Source organism: Panulirus ornatus, chromosome 1 (genome assembly GCF_036320965.1).
Source record: "Panulirus ornatus isolate Po-2019 chromosome 1, ASM3632096v1, whole genome shotgun sequence".
NCBI lineage: Eukaryota > Metazoa > Arthropoda > Malacostraca > Decapoda > Palinuridae > Panulirus > Panulirus ornatus.
This window is the reverse complement of record NC_092224.1, coordinates 32,194,096-32,216,336: the sequence shown is the minus strand read 5'-3', so window position 1 is coordinate 32,216,336 and position 22,241 is coordinate 32,194,096. Positions and strand designations below refer to the sequence as shown.

The following is a 22,241-nucleotide window of genomic DNA, read 5'->3' as shown; positions in this document are numbered from 1 at the left end:
GAGAACGAAATTGATCAGACTTTGGAATATCAGCACCAAAATTCCCTTTGACAAGGATGTTTCTCATATCCTTTTCTCACTTTGTAGTCACCAAGTGTGTAATTATCTTATCTTTATACCTACTTAAAACCTTACGATAGGACATGGCTCACTCGAGCAGCAGTTGTACATTTTTAATCACAGGGTTAGATTTTTCCTTTCTCTTATCTTCTTCAACACCGCTCTTCACCTCACCTATGAAAAATGATCAACAGCAAATTAACCTTCTATGTCCTTATGTTTCACACCACAACTCTGAACTGATCAGGCTAAACTTACTTCCTGGGATACTCTTATGTTCTGGAAACGTCATCCATCATCTTTAAAATTTACCAGTCCCTGACCCCTTTGAAATTTTCTTAACCCCTGGAGCGTTCCTATACTCTAAAAGGTTCCTGGAAATCTCTATACCCTGGACGTTCCTTTCGTTTCAGTGTTCCCAGTGGCTGGAGGACCACACCTTTAGTTTCAGAAGAACATTCACTGGACTGCCATTTAATTCCGAAATGCATCTCATCTCCTGAGATCCCTTAAGCTTCTGTATATATATGCCATTTGATTAGATCTATTTGGTCCATTTAGGTGCTGTTAGACCCCTTCACCGTCAGAACTTGGACATACCCTTCACTTCTGGAACGCTGGAAGTTTCTAGCAACCACTCAGTCTAACAGAAGTCTTGTGGATGTTCTTTTTTCTCTCCTTCAGCGTCTCCAGGAGCCTCCTCGGCTCCTAGACCTCGCCCGTGGGTACTCACCATATGGTTTCGGTGTGATTGCCGGATCTCTGTCTCTGCCTCAGCAAGGCGACGGATCCCACAAAAAAGAAGATGTTGATGACGATCAGGATCAGCATGATGCCGTACTGGTACAGCCACAGCGCCACCTGGTCTGGAAGAGTAATGGAGACTGTTAGGTCTGCTCGCGTAGCTTATCTGATGAACCATAATATACCGCTTTTTCTTGTACAGAATCGTTACCTTCATCACCATTCTTCATGCCGATGCAACCATCATCAACTGGTCGTAACTACAAGCCCTTTTGATAACGTCGAATCTGAAACAATTACAGTTGCTGACGCTGTAATTATGAAACAACAACATACAGAGTAAAGGGAAGATCCTTTAGAAATATTGATCATTATAGCTTTTATTTGTCTATATGTTGATAATGATGATGTATGCGTGTCTGTCTATTATTAGTTTTTATTTCTGTCTCTATTTCTGTCTGTTTGTGAAAATAGATAATCTATCTTTCACTCAATCCTTAAGGGTTAGATCCAAAGTCATTGGTATCGAGGGTGACAGTGATGGAGTTGCAGTGACGAGAGTCGTAGCAGTGAAGATTAAGGTGTCGTTGGGTGTCGTTGCACTGTTAAACACCGTTCCTGTGATGAAGGTGTAATGAAAGGTTGGTAAGCTCAAAAAATAATCTCATCTATGAACACGAATATAGTGCATATGGAACGCGCACTTTCAAAGAATACTTAATACCCTCCAACTGCTAGGATTCGAACCCAGGTCCCTATGCGTGGTAGGCGGGATCGCTAACTAAGGGGCGATCATAGCCTAGCAGTAGCGATCCCGCCTACCACGCACAAAACTCTGGGTTCGAGTCCTGGCTGTTGGAAGGTATTATGTGATATATATAATGTGTGTGTGTGTGTGTGTGTGTGTGTTTTTGCCGCGCACCCTAGGATCGAACTCGGAGTTAACGGAATGCCAACAACTGAACAACGATCGTTACGCCACTCTGACTGGACAACAGCTCTCCATCTCAGACCACGTTTTCTATGAGCCACAAAGTGGGGTATGATATCCCTGCCTCCCAGCAGCCCAGGTGGCGAAGTTTCCTCTCTAGATAGACGCAAAGCACTCCGGGGACATCCATGTGTTCTATACATTGTACTAACACACGAAATACAGTGTATACCATCTCACTCAGTGCATTATATCGTTTCAGTGAACTGCTGGCCAGCCATCCCATAGCTTTCGCTATCTCTGGTGTTCATGTTGCCTGACTTTGTATCTCAGCCATAGAGAGTGTGTGTGTGTGTGTGTGTGTGTGTGTGTGTACATTGCAGTGTGATCATACCATCTATTACTTAACTCTTCTAGTGGAACATGAGAGCCTTTTCAACAGAGAGCGTTACCAAATTTTAATGCATGAAAATGTTAGATTTTCAGTGGTCATTACTGTAGATTAATGAGATTATAATCGGAAGAATTGAGCTTTGTTAATTAGTGGACATACTTATGATTGTGAGGGTACGTTAAAAGACCTTTTTTTATTTTCTTCGTATTTAGCAGTCGAGCACCATGAAGAAACTGTATATCGACTGTTTATCCTTTCCTTATAACCTGGATGTGTACATCTTCTCTGTCTAATAATCCAGCAACAAGAACAGTTTTGAAGCCAATGTTGTTCACATTGGTTCCTCAAGCACCCCCTCCCCACCCCTCCCCCCCTCTGCCTTACTACTACTACTACTACTACTACTACTACTACTACCTTTACAAAAACGAACTGTGTGATTGTAATGGGTAGACTCTGAGAACAAGCCATAGGTTTGACGTCTCAACCCCATCACTCGAGCAAGCTTATACAAGCAGGGTGCTCCGTGGAGTGAGGCTCTCAGTGGAACTGGGTGCTCCATGGAGCGAGGTACTTTGGTGTCGATAGTTCGTTCCTTCAGCCTACTCGTGAAAGGGCGTCGTCTGAACTCGGGTCATGAAGCAGTGGCTTCGTGTTCCCTACGGATATCGAGTCATCCACAATGACGGTACGACCCTTGAGCGCGACGATACGACCCTTGAGCGCGACGATACGACCCTTGAGCACGACGATACGACCCTTGAGGCACGTCTTCTACGCCCAAAGATATCAGAAATGAACCAAAAGAAAGCAATAAAAGATATAAGAAGGCAAACTTACTGGGAAACCAGCAGTCAGGGATCTCGAAGTGAGGACGTATGAAATCCGCCTGAGTCGCGTCCAGGATGAGGCCGATGAGCGCGACCAAGAGCGAGGAGCCCCAGGCATACAGGTTGTGGAACAGGAAGCTTCGGATGTTCTCCCGCTGATAACTGTGTGACATCCTGCTCCGCGCCAGCAACCACAACCACCACCACCACGGCAGAGAGAGAGAGAGAGAAAAATGAGATAATATCACATAGCCACACACGCACACATATTTATGGATGTAAATAGTGGAAAAGATAATGAACAATTATCACCCAGTTCAAATAAGTTGGCGATTTATTACTATGAATAAAGAAGATAATTACTTCCCCACTCTAGTTCATGAAGACTAAAAGCATGCAATAAGGATAAGATGTGGGGCCCCTCGAGAATATAGTTCTCTCCCTCGATGCATAAATAAGCTATAAAACACACACACACACACACACACACACACACACACACACACACACACACACAAGACCAGAAGGGTGTGCAAGCACAGACGAACTTATGTGAGGAGATTAATGCAAAGTTCTTAGACTGTGTTCTTCAGGGGCATATTGTCCCTAGACTACCAAGATAGTTCACAGGAGGAAGCGCTGAACCCATCAGAAGAGATGGCTTATACGTCCACGATGGATGGACGCTTGGACCAGAGGTTACATACATTTCTACCCCTGTGTGTTTGTGATGGAATTTGAAACTATACTCTACCTCACCCGTCCTCTCAATAAGGCTTGGTGAGCGTGATGGCATTATGACAAGTGACAGGAACAGTGCCACTGTTGGCTCCACCTATTGCATTATGACAAGTGGCAGGAACAGTGTCAAATGAGGATCCGATATAAGGAAAGCACTGCTACCAATTGAAAGCCAGATATGACAGCTTTGTTCAGAAGTGATTGCTGTTTTGTCGTGGTGTTCACTACTGAAGGGATGTAAGAAATTCATGGTCTGACTCTACATACACCGACACACGTAGTGCCTAACATCTCGCCCTAATGGTGTGTAACGCCTGTTCCTGTTGGTATGTGACACCTTCCTCTGATGGTATCTAACACCTGTTCCAAATGGTACCTGAAACCTGGCTGTGATGGTATGTAAGAATTTTCCCTAGTGGTATCTAACAACTGGTCCAAATGGTATCTAACACCTGTTGCGAGTGGTATCTGATACCTAGCCTTAATGCCGTTCTAATACCTTTGCCTGATGGTCTCTGACACCTGGACTTGATGGTCATCTCAGTGACTGGCATCTGTAGAGAAGGAGTGCATGTGAATGGGAGTAATACAAGAGATAGCAACAGGCAGGCAGGCAGGCAAAGAAACGCTGTGAGACCTATATGGAAAAAAAGAATTAAAATCATCACAAAAAAAGTTGTGTGTAATACTTTACTCAACGGCTCCTCGTAACTTACTTGAGATGACAGAAGATGTGGTAACTCATGACATTCATCCAGAAGAAGGTCGCCAGGATACTCAGATGAGTCAAAGTAGCTGAAACATTGCCACACGTGAGTAAAACACGTCACAAGAGGGAGGAGGGGGTGACAAAACTACTGAGTTCTTGGGAGTAACGTCAACAGAGAGGAGAGAGAGAGGGACTGGACGAGGAAGTAAGATTAGAACAGATGGCAGATCTGGTGCCAAGAGAAATTTGTGACTTCTTCGAAAATGGGTGACCTGCCGTAACACCTCATGATTAGGTGATGATTAACAATTACTTGCGAAATATTTGAGAGAGGAAAATATATAGGTCCGTTAATCTATTTATTTCACGGATCAGAAATCTCGCTTGACACAGGATCAAGAAGGCGGTGGAAGGAGAAGATTTTACTTAACAGTGTTAGATACACTTATATTTTCTCGGGTGTGTTCTGTATCAAGTGTATCAAAGTCTCTTCCTCTTGGAGATGATTCATTCCCTACGTCAACCTTACCGAATTAGTAATAACACTTTTGACCACTTCAAGGTCGTTGAAGTCTTGTTAAATCGTTGGATAGGTCATCTAACCAACACACACTCCACTCTAGACTTCATTCCAGTCATAGAAATTCAGGCGTTGCTGAATCAGGATGAGTCGAAAAATCATTTATTCTTTCCTTTTCATTTCAATCAGACTTTCGCTCAAGGAGCAGAGTAAGATCAGGTAGGTGAAAACGCAGTCATTGATGTGTGTGGGATGGAGAGAGAGAGGAGAGAGAGGTGAAGGAGAAGAGAGAAGGAGAAAGGAGAGGGAGAAGGATGAAGTGAGAGAGAGAGAGAGAAGAGAGAGTAATAACACTTTTGACCACTTCAAGGTCGTTGAAGTCTTGTTAAATCGTTGGATAGGTCATCTAACCAACACACACTCCACTCTAGACTTCATTCCAGTCATAGAAATTCAGGCGTTGCTGAATCAGGATGAGTCGAAAAATCATTTATTCTTTCCTTTTCATTTCAATCAGACTTTCGCTCAAGGAGCAGAGTAAGATCAGGTAGGTGAAAACGCAGTCATTGATGTGTGTGGGGAGAGAGAGAGAGAGAGAGAGAGAGAGAGAGAGAGAGAGAGAGAGAGAGAGAGAGAGAGAGAGAGAGAGAGAGAGAGAGAGAGAGAGAGAGAGAGAGAGAGAGAGACAGAATCAGGATTCGTTCTTCACTGATTTGTACAGATGTAACGGTGTCTAGATATCTCTTTTTCTTTATTTTCTTCACAAAGTCATCTGTTTACTCTCTTAAAAAGTCATTTGTATGGAAACATATCGAATGCTCACGTCAGTCACATCTTGAACGGCTGATGACTTCGATGGCTTAAAGGAGAGATACTTTGTGGTGATCTGGCCCTTTAGCGGGTCCGTGCACGAAATCAGTGTCAGCAATCCTAACCACAATGTTAGGGTTGTGTCTTTGGTGTCATTAATCATTTCCACCTCATGCACTCTTCGTGGCTCTACTTCACCTGCTTCTGCATCCCTTGATTTATCCTCGCCAAACATTACTTGACTTTTCCTCATAAGCTCAGAAGTTACCTTTACTGAACCCTCCTCGGCTACACTACACATTCATCTCCATTACACCCCCTGATACCACTGACCTTTGTCCTCACTATTACGGATACTTTTCACGAGGTCATCTTTATGAAAGGGATACGATTGGTTGAGTTCGAAGGAACAGAGCAGGTTACCAGGTGGGGAAAAGCTGAGAAAGAAGACACGAGAGTGCTTTTCTTTTTTGCGATCCTTTGGTAAGGGAAGCATCTCTTGCCGGGTCGCTTAGAGTCTTAAAATGAAAACTCAAGAACCCAAGTGAGACGGTGAGTTTGACCAGGAAAAGGTAATTGGTGATACTAAGGGGCGTAGAAACAAAATGAATATTAGATTTTTTCTGAATGGAAGTTTGTCTAAACTATTCAATTCCCTTTAGCTTAACTTGATTACTCTGTGATCACCGCTCTTAACGTTACATCATAGAATTACACTAGAGGTGTTGTCCTTACCTGTGATGGTACACTGGACTGCAGAGAACCCCTCTCGATGATGTTTGAGGATGATCAGCGTCACGAAGGACACGAACATAGCGCTGACGAAGGAGATGATAAAGCGGCCCATATTATTTCCCCTGAGGAGGGGCACTGACACGTATATGATCCAGGTGATGGCTAGGAAGACGCACGAGATGCTCATCAACACAGACAGCATGACATTCTTCCACGGGCAGCTCCACGGCCATTCGTCCGCTGCCGAGCATATCAGCGCCATCTCCTCCACTTCCTGAGTGTCTGTTTGATTGTTGTAGTCGATGCAGTACTTGTGCTGCGGGAAAAGCAACCCATCCGCGCTGACCTCCCCCGTGTCCAGGAGTATGTGGTCGTTGTATACCAGTATGGTTTCGCAGATCGGAAGACCGTGCACAAGCAGCAAGTCCGATGGTGGCGGAGCGGGAACGATTGAATCTCTGCTGGAGGAGAAACTTGGTTGCCAATCATCGGCCTCAAACACAGGCGTGCAAGCCATCTTATTCCTCAGAGACTGGTGGAGCGGGCAGCACTTCCGCACGCAGGATGCGCCAGCGCAAACGATCTTGTCCCTCTCGAACCGGGCGGCAGCATCCATGTGACAGATCTTGGCCACGTAGCTGACTGTGGGTAATGGGTCGGTGCTTCTTTCCATGGCCAGACAATAGTAATCGTGCTGCTCGTAAGGTTGTCCTTGCGGAGGGATCCACAAGAGATTAACACCATCCGACATCTGTATAAGCGTTGCTGGGTCGTTCACCAGACTGACGTATTTCTCCTCACCCTCTCTGTCATCGCAGGTAAAGTCCACCACCTCTTCCGTTACGTTTAGCGCAACCATCAATTCCCCTTTGATCGCGACCTCCGGCTGGAAGTCCGGCAGAGGCATCTGGATGCACTTGCGGGAGGGGTCGAAAGCATAGCCATCGGGGCAGCACCGAGGTATATGCAAAGGCTGGGTGTAAAAAGCCTGCTCCTCCACCTCCGACGTCGACCCCACGCCGAGTGCTACGCCTAGCAGGACACATACCCAAAGGCCGCTACCCATCCTTCTCTCGTACCATCCGAGGAAAACGCTACAGCTTAGTTTCTTGGACGACTCGTGTGGTAACTCTTGAGTGCTGCGGAGGGAGAAAATAAAAAGGAAATTATTGATTGTAAACACACTGACCCATGGGGTGAAATTATGTTTTTTCAGGATACCAACAGCGCCTGTTATATCAAGACATTAGCATCATTGCATGCTACGCAATCTGTGTAAGAGAATCATGTACTGAATAATAACAGAATTCAAACCCAAGTCATGGATAGACATCAGACATCACAGGACATTTAGGAAATATCAAGAGTATAGCACCATATATAATCAGAGTCACTTAAGTTTTTACCATTGTGTCACCTGTACAATCATTATGGAGACTGTTACTTACAATTATAAATGTACCGTGAGCTCACTAATGCCACTACATAAATGATGATAAGAGTGGCTAAACATCTCGAAATAAACGCCATTACGTAAAGCTACTGAAACCTATGAACTTTCTCATGCTTACTTCCTTGTACCTGGTGTTTCGAATGAACATCAGATACTTCAGCACAGGTGCAAATTAACTGATGCCCAGTGCCTAGTTACTATTTCCTAGTATCAACGCCTTGGTCTTTGTTACCAGGTGCAGAGGCGTGTTGTGCTTTAAAAGAATTTACAGAGCTCTTCGGCCGGGCCCGACAGTGAACTGTACCAGATGTCATAGAACTTAAGAGAGAGATTCCCTACTGAATTTCGAGGTGGGACAATGCTGTATGTTAACGCAGTTTATAAATATAAAAGACTGAATCTCTAAAGGTCTTTCTATGATATCCCGCGGAACTATTTTCTTTTTTTTTTTTTTTTAGATACAGCTACGAAAATCTCTCCATATCTATATATATCAAGGTTGCTAGCTTGAGTACGACCTGCATCTCATAGATATTTTCACGTAGGTAAAGATATCTGTGGTGAGCTCATTAAATGTCTTGAGAATACTGAAGGCATTTGAGGAAATGGATCAACAGACATACTACACAACTCCAGTAAACAGAGGACTTGTGTGAGAACTTGGAGGATCAAGAATTCTCTGCGACATAAGGTAATCCTTTCTTATAAATAAGGTAATCTAATGCTGCATTATGCAACCTGATGGTGTAATATAACTCCACAACAACATAAACATTCATGAGGAAACCATACGATTATATCCAGCCGGGAAATTCATTATTAACCAGTTGTTGATGAGGAGAGAGAGTGGTCCTCGATTCCTTCAATAAGTGATCTTATTACAGGTTATGCAGGTCTCCTGTTGCGTCTTCTTCTTCTTCTTCTTCTTCTTCTTCTTCTTCTTCTTCTTCTTCTTCTTCTTCTTCTTCTTCTTCTTAAATAGCACAATGCGTAGCAAAATATCACAGGGCTGCTCTTGGCAAGGCGACAGCAAGCGCTGTTATTAATGAAGACTTATCCCAGTCACGGTAGTTGGTCTTTGGAGAGTCACGACCTGACACGTTACACCACAGCAGCCACGACAAGGGAGGGAAAGGGGTCGAGTGAGGTGCCTCAACCACTGCCGGAAGCCAAGGGAGACTCCGCGAAGACGGCGGCGACAGACGCATCGGAGATAAGAACACTTAACGACGACGGACGGCGACATCCAACACGACAACTAGGGTGACATCAACGACGCCGAGGACATGGACGAGGACGAGAGATATGACAGCGACAATGATGATGATGATGAGAGCAATTATGACAATGACGACATGAGAACGACAGACGAAGACGCCGACACTTAACACACACCTTCGACCACATCTCACTCTGGGGAGAGGGTTTAACAAGGCGCTTCAGAAGGCTGTCAAGTTTCACACCTTTGACCCCTAGGTGTTGTCTTTCCTTTTCGGCCTGACCTGCACGCAGGGCTGTTGGCATTCAGCCTACACAGACATACGTCCTCTCCGTCACACACACACACACACACACACACACACACACTCGTTTACATCCAGATACTCATACATATACATAAATACATATAGTATAAGACTGATATTTACATACACACATGCACGTCATAGTCCCCGAGTGATGATTTCAAACTAGGTCATATGTGGGATGGTAGGGCGGGCACAGAGTCAGGAAGCCTCGTACTGTATGTTACAGCTAAGAAACTATGAACCTTGACACAGTAAAATTGCCTAAGTAACTCCACCCGCCTCCACACACACACACACACACACACCAGTCATCATCTAATCCTCCCAAAATCTGATATCTCAGTTCGCTGAGCTAATAAGGATTATTTGTACGTTCACATTTTGAGAGGAAAAAAAGAAAAGGGAAAAAGAACCTGAGGAAGAGAGAGAGAGAGAGAGAGAGAGAGAGAGAGAGAGAGAGAGAGAGAGAGAGAGAGAGAGAGAGAGAGAGAGAGAGAGAGAGAGAGAGAGAGAGAGAGAGCCGAATGGAGGTCACAGGGACACTGTGTCTTGGCATCCTGGTTCCACTCTCGACTGTAACATCACCCTCAACTGAGCTTCTTCAAAAGACGAGACGACGCGAGGAGAGATCCTTCCATCTCATGTTCCCCTTGACGCTGTCAATCTATCTCTTTTACTCTTTCTTTTCCTCTCTTCTTTTCTTTCTCCCCGCCCCGTCGTTGTCTTCTTCTTCTTCTTCTTCTTCTTCTTCTTCTTCTTCTTCTTCTTCTTCTTCTTCTTACGTTGCATGCAGCTAATGGTAAGACTGGTTTAACAAGAACAAATCCACCTCCTCCTCCTATTACTCCTCCTCCTCCTCCTCCTTAAAAGAACAGTCACTCAGATCTACCTCCTCCTCTGCGCGCATGACCATTCAAGACACACCTTTTGACGTGCACCCTCGCCAGCCTACTTACGCTTGTGGGAGCTGCGCACGGAATCACTGCGGGAGAAAGGAAGAAATCCTGAAGGACAATCAAGGGAAGACTTGAACAGGGACGATGCGTAGCATCAATCACCTCGATCAACGTCTCGCGAGATTCGGTTTCAGGTGTCAAAAGTTTAGAGAGAGAGAGAGAGAGAGAGAGAGAGAGAGAGAGAGAGAGAGAGAGAGAGAGAGAGAGAGAGAGAGAAAGAGAGAGAGAGACCCTCCCCCTACTCCATCCCCATGTGTCTGATTTCGTAGGCTCTGGCCTTAAGTGTCAGGTCAAAAGGTCACGCCATATCAGGCCCGAGAATCGTATTGTCGTGTTCAGGGGATTAAGCCTCTCTGGGGGGACTAGCTATTCCATCTGGACAAGCAAATCCACTACGACTGCTTTAGGGATCTATTGTATAAAAGAGAATGTGAAGGAGCGCAAAAAAAAAAGAAAATGTACCAAGAATAATCGTAAATTTACCGTTCCATGTTCTCGCTTCAGTCACTCGTTTATGGGAAAGTTAGTTAAAGTTGAAATCATAATATGATTTGGTTACGTTAAGGGGGAACTCATCGGACATTATGAATAAGTTGCTTTCAAATACAGACCAAACCTTAACTGAATATGTTAAAGGTATGACAATATGAGAATCAGGCAGGGTTGTTCAGGATCACAGGCTTGTAGTATACCCGCATACCCTTCCGCATACTTGCTTTAGGCAACTCTTTTTAATTATCCAAACTTGTTCTTGATGTTCTCCACTGGATAGTCCAGAAGGCCTTTAGTTAACATTTACAGCCATAGGGTTAAACAGTCTAGGGCCGCGGATGCTTACGTGTTTGGTCTAAGGGAGTGACATTTTCCAGACCTGACTTGCTCATGAACTGAGTACCATGTTTTTTTTAGGATTTTCCATGAGACCCATGAAAAAAATCTTCCCACCTGCTTTACGTAGTATATCTTCTCGGCTGCTTCCAGTAGCCCTGGTTTTAGACTACACAACCCCCCTTGGGTTGGGGATGATTACGTACTTTAGAATTCAAACCAATATCGCCAGTTTCATCTATAAACTTAGCCTGCAACAATATCATACTCTGGAAAGCAACCATGTATTATGGTATACCATCGCTGCTGGTCTTGCCTTTATTCGTCTTGTAGGCACACAATATCCAGCCCACCCATCTGCCTTAAAGCAGCAACGAGGACAAGGTCAAGCAACCACCTCTAGGGAAGGTCATTAGACATAACTTCTACATCTTGTACTACATGTTAGTTCCATCGTAATGCTCCATCGTGTTCGGTAACCTGAAACACTTCTTATTTCTTCAGCTCCTAAATTTAGCGTCTATTAACCACCCATACCAGTCGCACTGTGGAAACAGTGAAAATAATAGAAAGAAGGTCAGCAGAAGACGTCTCATAATGATACTATAAGCTAGAACACAAGTAAGTCAGCGAGAATAAACGACGCAACATAACAATAAAAGTATAAGTGATAAGACCAGGAGCTACGCAGCAATAGACGTGAAACAAGTGAGATTAAAATGAGGTCTTGTTTACGTGCGAATGAATAAGACCGTCTAAATTGTAACCTTAATATAAGACCATGAACACCAAGCGGCGCTACAGTTAATGGTGTAAAGTAACGCGACATTTGTTATTCAGATTTGATTTCTTGTGTTTATACCTAACACCGTCCAGATCTTTTACGATGAATAGAATAAGTATCATGCATGAAATGGGATAATAGGTATCATGCATTAGAACATTCACACACCCCGAACTGACCAACCAGCGAGGCTCAGAAAGACACAAACACACTCACAAAAAATATATATACATATATATGTATACGTAGATATATATATACATACATAAACATAACAGGATTTACGCATGTGCAGAGTCAACTTATAGCCTGTGTGAGCCGGCTAACGTGATGTGGCCACTCCAGCCACGCTGTTCCTTTTAACATAGCACTATACCACACGCCTCCCCACCATCACCACCCCCACGTCTCTTCTTACGCCCTTCTCCGCCCACTCCGCCCTCCTGTCGACGGCCTCCCAGTGTTGGATCTCGAGAGCTGAACAACAAGAGACCTTCTCATCCTCCCTACTTGCGTGGCTGCAAGTGGGCGTGGATGAAGAAGACCACGAGAGCGAAGAAGAAGAAGAAGAAGAAGAAGAAGAAGAAGAAGAAGAAGAAGAAGAAGAAGAAGAAGAAGAAGAAGAAGAAGCAGAAGAAGAAGAACAACAACAACAAGGTGGAGAGAGAGAGAGAGAGAGAGAGAGAGAGAGAGAGAGAGAGAGAGAGAGAGAGAGAGAGAGAGAGAGAGAGAAAGAGAGAGAGAGAGAGAGAGAGAGAGAGAGAGAGAGAGAGAGAGAGAGAGAGAGAGAGAGAGAGAGAGAGAGAGAGAGAGAGAGAGAAATAACCAGAAAAATGACAAAAAAGACCAGGTACTTGCCGTCTCCTTTGCTCGTTCATGTTGTCTGTGTGATTATTTGTTGTCTTACAGAGAAAGAGTTTTACACCCGTGTTGCCCCGTTTCTTAACCTTGTATTTACACACCAAGTTTTTACTTATGTGCATGTATGCATACACATATACATCCAAACTTAAGCCAGGTATCTATTTATCGACCAACTCCAAGGGGAGGATGAACAACTGGGTTGGGTGTGGGCCGACTGCCACGCTCAGGATTCGAGCCCATGCGGGCCAGACCCCGCTTCACCATATGTGTGTGTGTGTGTGTGTGTGTGTGTGTGTGTGTGTGTGTGTGTGTGTGTGAGGATGCATTCGAATGCATGAGAATGTATGTGTGCATTCTTATGTAACCTCTTTTCAACATTTTTAGGTATACATATTACTGAACATAGTACGTGTCGACAAAGTAAATGCCCTTTGAGCCAGGACACATGTAATAAACGTGTCACATAGGACACATGTAATAAACGTGTCACATGGGATAATTTTCTTTCAAGCGTGCCCTGCAGCCCTTCCAACTATGTCATTATGGTGGACGCGAATGTAGCGCAGTAGGGGGGCACTATTGCTGAATACTGGCCTGCTGTTGGTAAACAAGTGGTTAGTCTGAGTGGAGGATGACGAGAGAGAAAGATATGCCCTGATTAAGGGGGTCTACCACTGAGTGTTGTAAACATTTGTAGACATTAACTTTCCCCCTGGAATGACGGCATGAGGTTATGATAATCCTGGGTGAGCCGAGTTGCCAGTGTGTGTTGTGAAGCCTCGTCCTTGGAACGGCATCTCGGAAGATCTGAGTCGATTTGGCACCACATTAGTGGAGCACTGAGTCTGCTGTTGACCGTTCCTTCGTGGGATGTTAGATGGGTGGTGCTTTGATTAAAGTCATACGGTGATATGTTCACACGAATGAATGAGCTTCTCCTACACTCCTTTACTTCATGCAGTGAACATTCACCTGCCTCAGACTTTTCTCGATTTTGAATTGCGAGTGACTTTTAGTGGGTGCGAGCAATGTGGATCAGACTGGTGTAGACACTGGGTCAGAAGTCTTCCTTATCCTTGAAACACTCTTGAGGAGAACTTCATGTTTTGTCATGGGTCATTCCACAAATGGCTTTCATCACAGTTGGATGTGCACACGACACATGGATGATGTAGCTCAATTCGTGGTTGAAACCCAGACAAATGTAAATGCATGTGCGCAATACGTTATAGAGTGAATGTGTTGTATATTAGATGTGTGAGGACAGTATGTGGTGTGATTGTCGAAAGAGTAAGATAGCATGGGAGAAATGTGTGGTAATAAGGAGAGTATGGTTAAGAGGGTAGAAGTTGTGTTGATATGGTTTGGATACATGGAGAGAATGAGTGAGGATAGGTTGACAAAGAGGATATATGTGTCAGAAGTGAAGAGGTCAAGAGAGATGAAACTGGAGATGGAAGAATGGAATGAATAAGAATCTGAGTGTTCGGGACCTGAACCTGCAGGAGGGGGGAAGGCGTGCACGGGATAAGGTGAATTGGAGCGATGTGGTTTGCATGGGGCGACGTGCTGTCACTGACATGAAACAGGGAGAAACCACAGAAAGGTCTAAGGGGGTCTGATTGTGTATAGGAGATTGTGGTTTCAACGCATTGCACATGACAGCTAAAGAGTGAATGTGAATGAATGAGGCTTATGTTTTCCTTCTGTTCCTTACGCTACCTCGCAAGACTATCGTGTATCATTCATTTTTCCCAAGAATTCTGTACTCTCATGAATCACTGAATCCTTTTTCTAACATGAACATCGCAATAAGTTTGTTGATTTATACTTCTATATCTTTACCATCATGGTAATTTTGGGAAGACTCATGTTACCGTCCATTTAACTCGGTAAATTATCATCACTTCCATGCCCCTCACCCTATCTGATTGCTCTTCCCTCACCCACAAGGCTCTCCGCCTCGAACCAGGGTCCTTTTTTATTTTGTTCCGAAGTAACAGAGACAGCGTTCCGAAGCACTAGTAACACGCCCAACACCTCATGTTTGATCATTATTTCTTGGAGCATTTAGTATCGAAACGTACGTAGCCTGGTTCTGAGAGGCAACACCTATATCCACTTGCAATTGAGATGTTACGCGCACCCGAGAATTTCCAAATGTCTCTTTCTCTCTCTCTCTCGTCTGTGGAGTCACAAGCCCGTGGTTCCTGGACCTCTCCAGGTAGTATAGTGGACGACACTGTTATATTCTTACACTTCCAGCGGCCCTGTGAGGTGAGTAGAAGAACCCCAACTCTCCCCAGTGATACCAGCGTAGCAATTACTCTCACTTCCTTCCCTCACTCACCCCTCTCACTCCCCTCAAAGCAGCGGCAAATTAATTCACTAGTGAAGAGAATCTTCTTTCCGTGCACTTTATGGGCATTTCACCGCACATTTCACTGATTACGCTATCAACTACATGTTTACATTTCACTAAAGAAAATGGTATTAAGAAACTTGCGCCGACACTTAGACAGATATTCAAGCAAGCATCAAGTGTGACTTCTCTTGGTGTTTATGCTTCGACGAACAAACAATGTGTGTGTGTGTGTGTGTGTGTGTGTGTGTGTGTGGTGTGTGTGGGTGTGTGTGTGTGTGTGTGTGTAGACCGTGTGATTACCACGGACACACCGTAAACAGATTCTTTATCGACCCTAGCACACGTAACCACTCCTCCCTCCCTCCCTTAATTCGTACACAATAGTGGCGTTATTCCTCATCTGTAATGTTCTTTATGGTAAGAACTCTCTCAACAAGATCACGTTACTGAGAGAAAGAAAAAAGAAAGAAAACAGATGATAACAGAGATGCCATTTTTTTGAATCTCTTGCTCCCTCTTGCATCACCTTTTAAGACCAGACCATGTCGACTGCCAGCGTCTCGTCTGACTGAAATTTTTACATGGAGTGAACGAAGACCATCTGAACACTGCTGTCACTTCTCATCTTCGTATAACCAAGTCCGTGTCTAACAGAGATGAATATGACCTATGTTCGTTCTAAGCAAGTGACCCTGAGGGACGGCGGTGTGATCCTTGAGCACGACGAGATGACCCTTGAGCACGAAGGAAGGTACGACCCTTGAGCACGACGGTGCGACCCTTCAGCACGACGGTACAACCTTTCAGTACGACGGTGCGACCCGTGAACACAACGATACGACCCTCGAACACGACGGTACGACCCTTGGGCATCAAAGTTCAACCCTAACACACAAGTTTGATGGCCTGGCCTCTGTTTGGCCCCTTAGGAGTTATTATATTAAAGACGGCGCCATTACGTCTAAGAGTCGCACCCTTGGACTCAGGAAGTTTGAGTGAACGCGTCCCCACTCCCTATCACAGACGTATCAGAGGTACAATAAATTTTAGCAAATGTCGTACCGATGAAAACCATCTTAAAAAAGATATTAGAAGTCCCCGAGGAGTACTCCCTCAAGGATTCATCAAGATCCTTTCACTGAATCTTAGAACACGAAAGCGGTTGTACCACGCTCCCATTTTCTTCTACTGGCCAAGGACTGGATGAGAAGCTACCCATTAGAAAATGAGCTATCAATGGAAAGCAAAATGCTCACCCTTCTTAAGAATTATATACCCTTGCGACCAGCAGGAACCCAGCGAAACTCTGTCCCTTGATTTCAAAAGCTGACACCGATCATCTCCCTCAAGGGAAGTACTTCATATGAGTGATTTATAAGTGGATGTTGTTTGCTACACTTATCGGCGACTGTCTGTGAGTGTTTGGTCATGAGCTGCTCCTGTCATGCCTTGTGTTTACCCCGTCTGACTCCTCGAGAGCCGGTAAACGTTGTTAACATTTCAAAGCCAACCGAAGGGAATCGCCTTCATAATCATATGTGTCCATAGAAAATCATGGGTAACTTTAAGAGAAAAAAGAAAAAAAGAAAATAGACGAACTGGTTAGCATGAGGCGCAGTACGACCGTTCTATAAACTTCATAAACGATCCAAAAAAAAAAATAAAAGACATAAATGATGAAATCAGTCTTTATCTGGGAATCACCAGCAAATTTATACAATGAATTATTAATACATGTTAAGCCACACAAGATGTAAATTACCATCTGCGAATTATCATTTATAATCACACATGTCAACATCAGCTTAGATTCTAACGGTACAAATCCTAACGCTTTTTAATCTAACATCTAAGTACCGACAATGTGGGAAAGCTGCTGCCAATCTTTCGCATTGCTAAGTTAGACCGTGAGCATCTGGTGATGTGTCGAGGTGTATCAAAGTCCCAAGTGAGGCGGGAAGACATCTCTGATCACAGAGCGAGGAGGGCGCGACCAGCCAGCAGACAGGGACAAACTCAAGGACAGCCCAGTGGCTCTGTCACACCAGACTTAATATACATATATTTCTTTTTATCGCTGGTGGGTCCCGCCACGCTGAATGGCTAGGTGGAAGCCTGAGGACAGGGAGAGGGAATGGAAAAGGATGATCATGTTGAGGAGGAGGCAACTATAAGGAAGGAGGGATGACCCACACACCATTCTTCGTCTCCTCACCTCTCATCCACCCACTTGGTCTCCGGCGCATCCATGCACTATTCTCATCCACCCATACACTACTCTCATCCACCCATGCACTACTGTCATCCACCCACTTGCTCTGCAGTTGCAGCTATGCACTACTTTCATGCATCCACTTGGTCTCCAAAGGCACCAATGCACTACTTTCATCCACCCATTTGGTCTCCAGGGCACCACTGCGCTTCTGTCATCCACCCACTTGGTCTCCGGTGCACCTGTGTACTGTCGTAATTGATGATTTAGGCTGTACATGAACTAACGATTGACCTAGACCCTTCCCTCTGAGCACACGACCAGCAAAGCAACTCAAGCAATGTTCGTCTTCTGTACGGGTAAGAGGTTATGTCCACAGCACAGATATTCAGTGCATTTAAAAGCAGTTTATGTCGACAGTGAAGGTATTTATGATATCTAAACAAACCGAACATAGAGATCCCGTATAGCACTCAAGGCTCATTTAAATCCCGCTAAATAAGACTAACAAAATACGTAAAAAAAATGTAAGCAGACTTACTCTGGGAAGTGTTTACTCTTAAAGCCAGAATATGCTTTAGATATTGCACGTAAGAGATTCAGCCAGTGATGTCAAAGTCTGCCATTTGACTCTAGTAAGGTATAGTCTTAGCTGACCCAGGCTGCTACCACCGCACACTCACACCGTCCACGGCCACACCACCAACTACTTCCTGAAGTTGTCGCCTCTGTGAGAGAGTGAGGTGTGTGGATCGTCTGTATCTAAACTGTCAGATCAAGATTCTGGGTCACCAGGCACGAACACAGGGTAAGACTCCTTCTGAATGGCGGATGACTGTGCTTCCTGGAAGGAAACAAAGGATTCTTATCGGAGGATCCTTCTCGAAGTGGATGGACATCACTAGTGAAATGCCCTTGCCAGAGGATATGGACTCCTGACTGAACGTGTTCCCAGATGGCGCAAAGGTCATGAGGGAAGTAGAAAGTGTGGGGGATCGTCTCAACATACAAGGACACTTACATGAGCTCCAGAATTGAGTGTCTCATACGTGGCTGACGAAGTTCAACCCGAATAAAGTCAGAATAATGAGGATACGGCACAATAAAGGGAGGGCTTAAGGTGAATATTATCAAGCGGGATATGAGCTTCCAGAATCTGTGTGTGTGTGTGTGTGTGTGTGTGTGTGTGTGTGTGTGAGAGAGAGAGCTGACATCGTCCCTAAACTGTCGCCAGAGTCCCTCACCAGGAGGATAGTATATGAGACTTCGTTCCGCTGGCGAGCTGTTTTACATCTAAGATATGGCCATAACTAGAAATATACTTCATAGTTCTGGTTACCACACCTAAAGTAGCTCAAAGAGCTAGTAGAGAAGGACTAGAGGAGAGCATGAAAGGTGATATTAGAGCTAAACTAAAACAGCTTGGTTACGGGGAAGCATAAAAAAGAGTCAGGGATAAAATGATCACAAGCTTTAAGTTCTCAGAACAGATTGATGACTAAAACAGTGAACAGTTCTTCGAAAGATGTAAGAATAGAACAGCTATAGGACATACCATGAAATAAGGGAAGAAACTTGTTAGAAAAAAAGATTTGAAGTTTTCTATTGTATATATGAGTGGTGGATGAAAGGAGCAAATTAAACGAGTATGTGATAGATGCGGACGTAGAAAGAGGAATCAAAAACAGGTTATAACACACACACACACACACACACACACACACCTCGGTACAGCCCGGCGGTTTGAATCGAGGGCGTGGCAGTCGACCCACACCCAATCCAGATGTTCATTCTCTCCCTCGGGGCGGGTCTATAAATGGGTACCTGACTTAGGCTAGTGTGTGTGTGTGTGTGTGTGTGTGTGTGTGTGTTTATACAAATGGTGATCATACTAAAAACGTTACGAATATAGATTAAGGAGGAGCAAAGATACATACAAACATTTGATAGAAATGCACGTAGACACAAACTCTCGTCTACAGAAAAACATGCATGTATATATATATATATATATATATATATATATATATATATATATATATATATATATATATATATATATATATATATATATATATATATATATATTCTCTTGTTCAGGTTGACTGTGTCCTTGAAAACGGCTTGAAACACAGTCGAAAGCTTGGAGCGTATGTGTTTATTTTTCCAGCAAGTTAACTCATATCAGTACTTCAAGTGTGTGTGTGTGATTTCCTATAATAACTATACATACATGTATGCATGAATGAGATTTACCCGAGATCGAACCAACATGGGTTCAAATCCTTAGTGTTGCAGTCAGCCCAAAAGCACCTACAGCTATTCACCCTTCCCTTCGGGTATGGTCGGTAAATGGGTACCCTTGCCTGGGTTGGTGTGTGAGGATACATGGTGCATGTTTATCGAGGTTTGAGAGCAGTTCGTGTCATATGTATTTCTGGTGCCTTACTCTCATATCCCCCCCCCCCCATGACATTTTAGAGGGGGGGTCGTCTCTGTAGCTCTGCCGTCTGGCATCGCTCCCACCCTGGCTATCTTGTCTCCTCCCTCCCACCCAGGAGCCACAAGGAGGCCCTTCACGATGTTCAGCTGACAGGAAGCCACAGAGAGAGAGAGAGAGAGAGAGAGAGAGAGAGAGAGAGAGAGAGAGAGAGAGAGAGAGAGAGAGAGAGACAGACAGACAGACAGACAGACAGACAGACAGATAGACAGACAGACAGACAGACAGACAGACAGACAGACAGACAGAGACAGAGAGACAGAGAGACAGACAGACACAGTGTCAAGTGGCTACTGCAGGGCCACTTTGTTTGTCTTCATTACATACATTTCACTTGCCTCCCCTCATCAGCGCGGATTAGCAAGTTGCAGATAGCCATTAATATCCATCATCCACCAACAATGACGGGGTCTGTTCTTTTCACCCGACCAGCTGCGTTCTTGATGTTTACATTAAATTTTCGCTCGGCTCCGTCACACTCCCCTCCTCTCCTCGGCGGCGCCCTGTTTGGCCTGGGTCCTCTCACCACCTCCAGCGCCTCCTGCTGCTCCTTTTATCGACCGCGGATTACCAGACCGATTCACGTCATCCGTGTTCTTATGGCTGCACCAATTTCTTCTTTACTCCTCCACGGCATTACGAATGCTATGGAAATGCCATTCGCTTCACTAAGCAGCTGACTGCATTACGAATGCTATGGAAATGCCATTCGCTTCACTATATGCAGCTGACTCACTCACATTCGCAGATGTTGGTGGACAGTGTTTGAAACCAGGGAGTTATTAGCGAGGACATGGGCATGCCAGGCTGGTACTGAAGACAAGTCTATTTTCTGGAGCAATATTTGGCAATAGACACGCTCTCCTAGGGAAAGATGGCTGACACAGCTACGACGCAGCGAGAGAGTACGGTAACACCATGTGACTGAAGAGATAAAGACAGCGCATCACAACGTTATCAGATTTAGATCAGTCCAATGTTTCTTTGATAAGTTTACGATGGATATGAAGAAAGCTTAAAAAAGCTTTACTAAGAAGGAGACTGATCTCATGGATGATACCGAGGACCACTTCAGTATGTTATCCTCTTGAGTATGTATATTCCACCGTGTCCTACATTCTCAACAGATGCTGGAGAGGAACACATCAAGTTAGATGTGTGTCAAGCCTGAACCACTAACTTCACCACACACCCCACATGACCCTTATATATATATATATATATATATATATATATATATATATATATATATATATATATATATATATATATATATATATATATATATATATATATATATATATATATATATATATATATATATATATATATATATATATATACATATATATATATATATATATATATATATATATATATATATATATATATATATATATATATATATATATATATATATATATATATTATCCCTGGGGATAGGGGAGAAAGAATACTTCCCACGTATTCCCTGCGTGTCGTAGAAGGCGACTAAAAGGGAAGAGAGCGGGGGGCTGGAAATCCTCCCCACTCATTTCTTTTTTTTTAATTTTCCAAGGGAGGGAGCGGAGAGGGGGGCCGGGTGGGGATGTTCCCTCGGGGGTCCAATCCTCTGTTCTTAACGCTACCTCGCTAATGCGGGAAATGGCGAATAGTATGAAAAAAAAAAAAAAAAAAAATATATATATATATATATATATATATATATATATATATATATATATATATATATATATATATATATATATTATCATTTTGCTTTGTCGCTGTCTCCCGCGTTTGCGAGGTAGGGCAAGGAAACAGACAAAAGAAATGGCCCAACCCACCCCCATACACATGTATATACATACACGTCCACACACGCAAATATACATACCCGTACATCTCAATGTACACATATATATGCACACACAGACACATACATATATACACATGCACACAATTCACACTGTCTGCCTTTATTCATTCCCATCGCCACCTCGCCACACACGGAATAACATCCCCCTCCCCCCTCATGTGTGCGAGGTAGCGCTAGCCATTGGAAATGCTTTAGAAAGAATACCAAAGCTTGGCAATTAGGGACAATGCCATTGACATCCACTAACCATTATATCATTACTGAACATCAAACCTTTGTACTATTTGACATCTATGTATTTCTAATTCACTTATCCCATGGTACATTATCATTCAACTCCTTTTTGCTAGTCTTCATTACTACAGAGCTTCTTCATGATCTTATAGCAACTGTTCTCTACATATTAACTAAAATAAGT

The 22,241-nt window shown here is 43.9% G+C and overlaps 1 protein-coding gene across 4 annotated transcripts in view; it reads right to left on the bottom strand.

The window, feature by feature from the left end:
- Positions 1-22,241, bottom strand: part of LOC139747034 (probable G-protein coupled receptor Mth-like 3) — a 55,986-nt gene that overhangs the window by 5,052 nt on the left and 28,693 nt on the right. For 3 of the 4 annotated variants that reach the window (XM_071658907.1, XM_071658820.1, XM_071659094.1), the window contains exons 2-5: positions 6,475-7,613; positions 4,417-4,495; positions 2,970-3,133; positions 794-926 (exon numbers count right to left, since the gene is read on the bottom strand). In XM_071658907.1, the coding sequence (XP_071515008.1) occupies positions 794-926; positions 2,970-3,133; positions 4,417-4,495; positions 6,475-7,540 (1,442 nt within the window). In that variant the 5' untranslated portion in view covers positions 7,541-7,613. Of the gene's footprint in view, positions 1-793; positions 927-2,969; positions 3,134-4,416; positions 4,496-6,474; positions 7,614-18,006; positions 18,310-22,241 lie in introns of all 4 variants that reach the window. The other variant, XM_071659002.1, reaches the window with a different exon arrangement.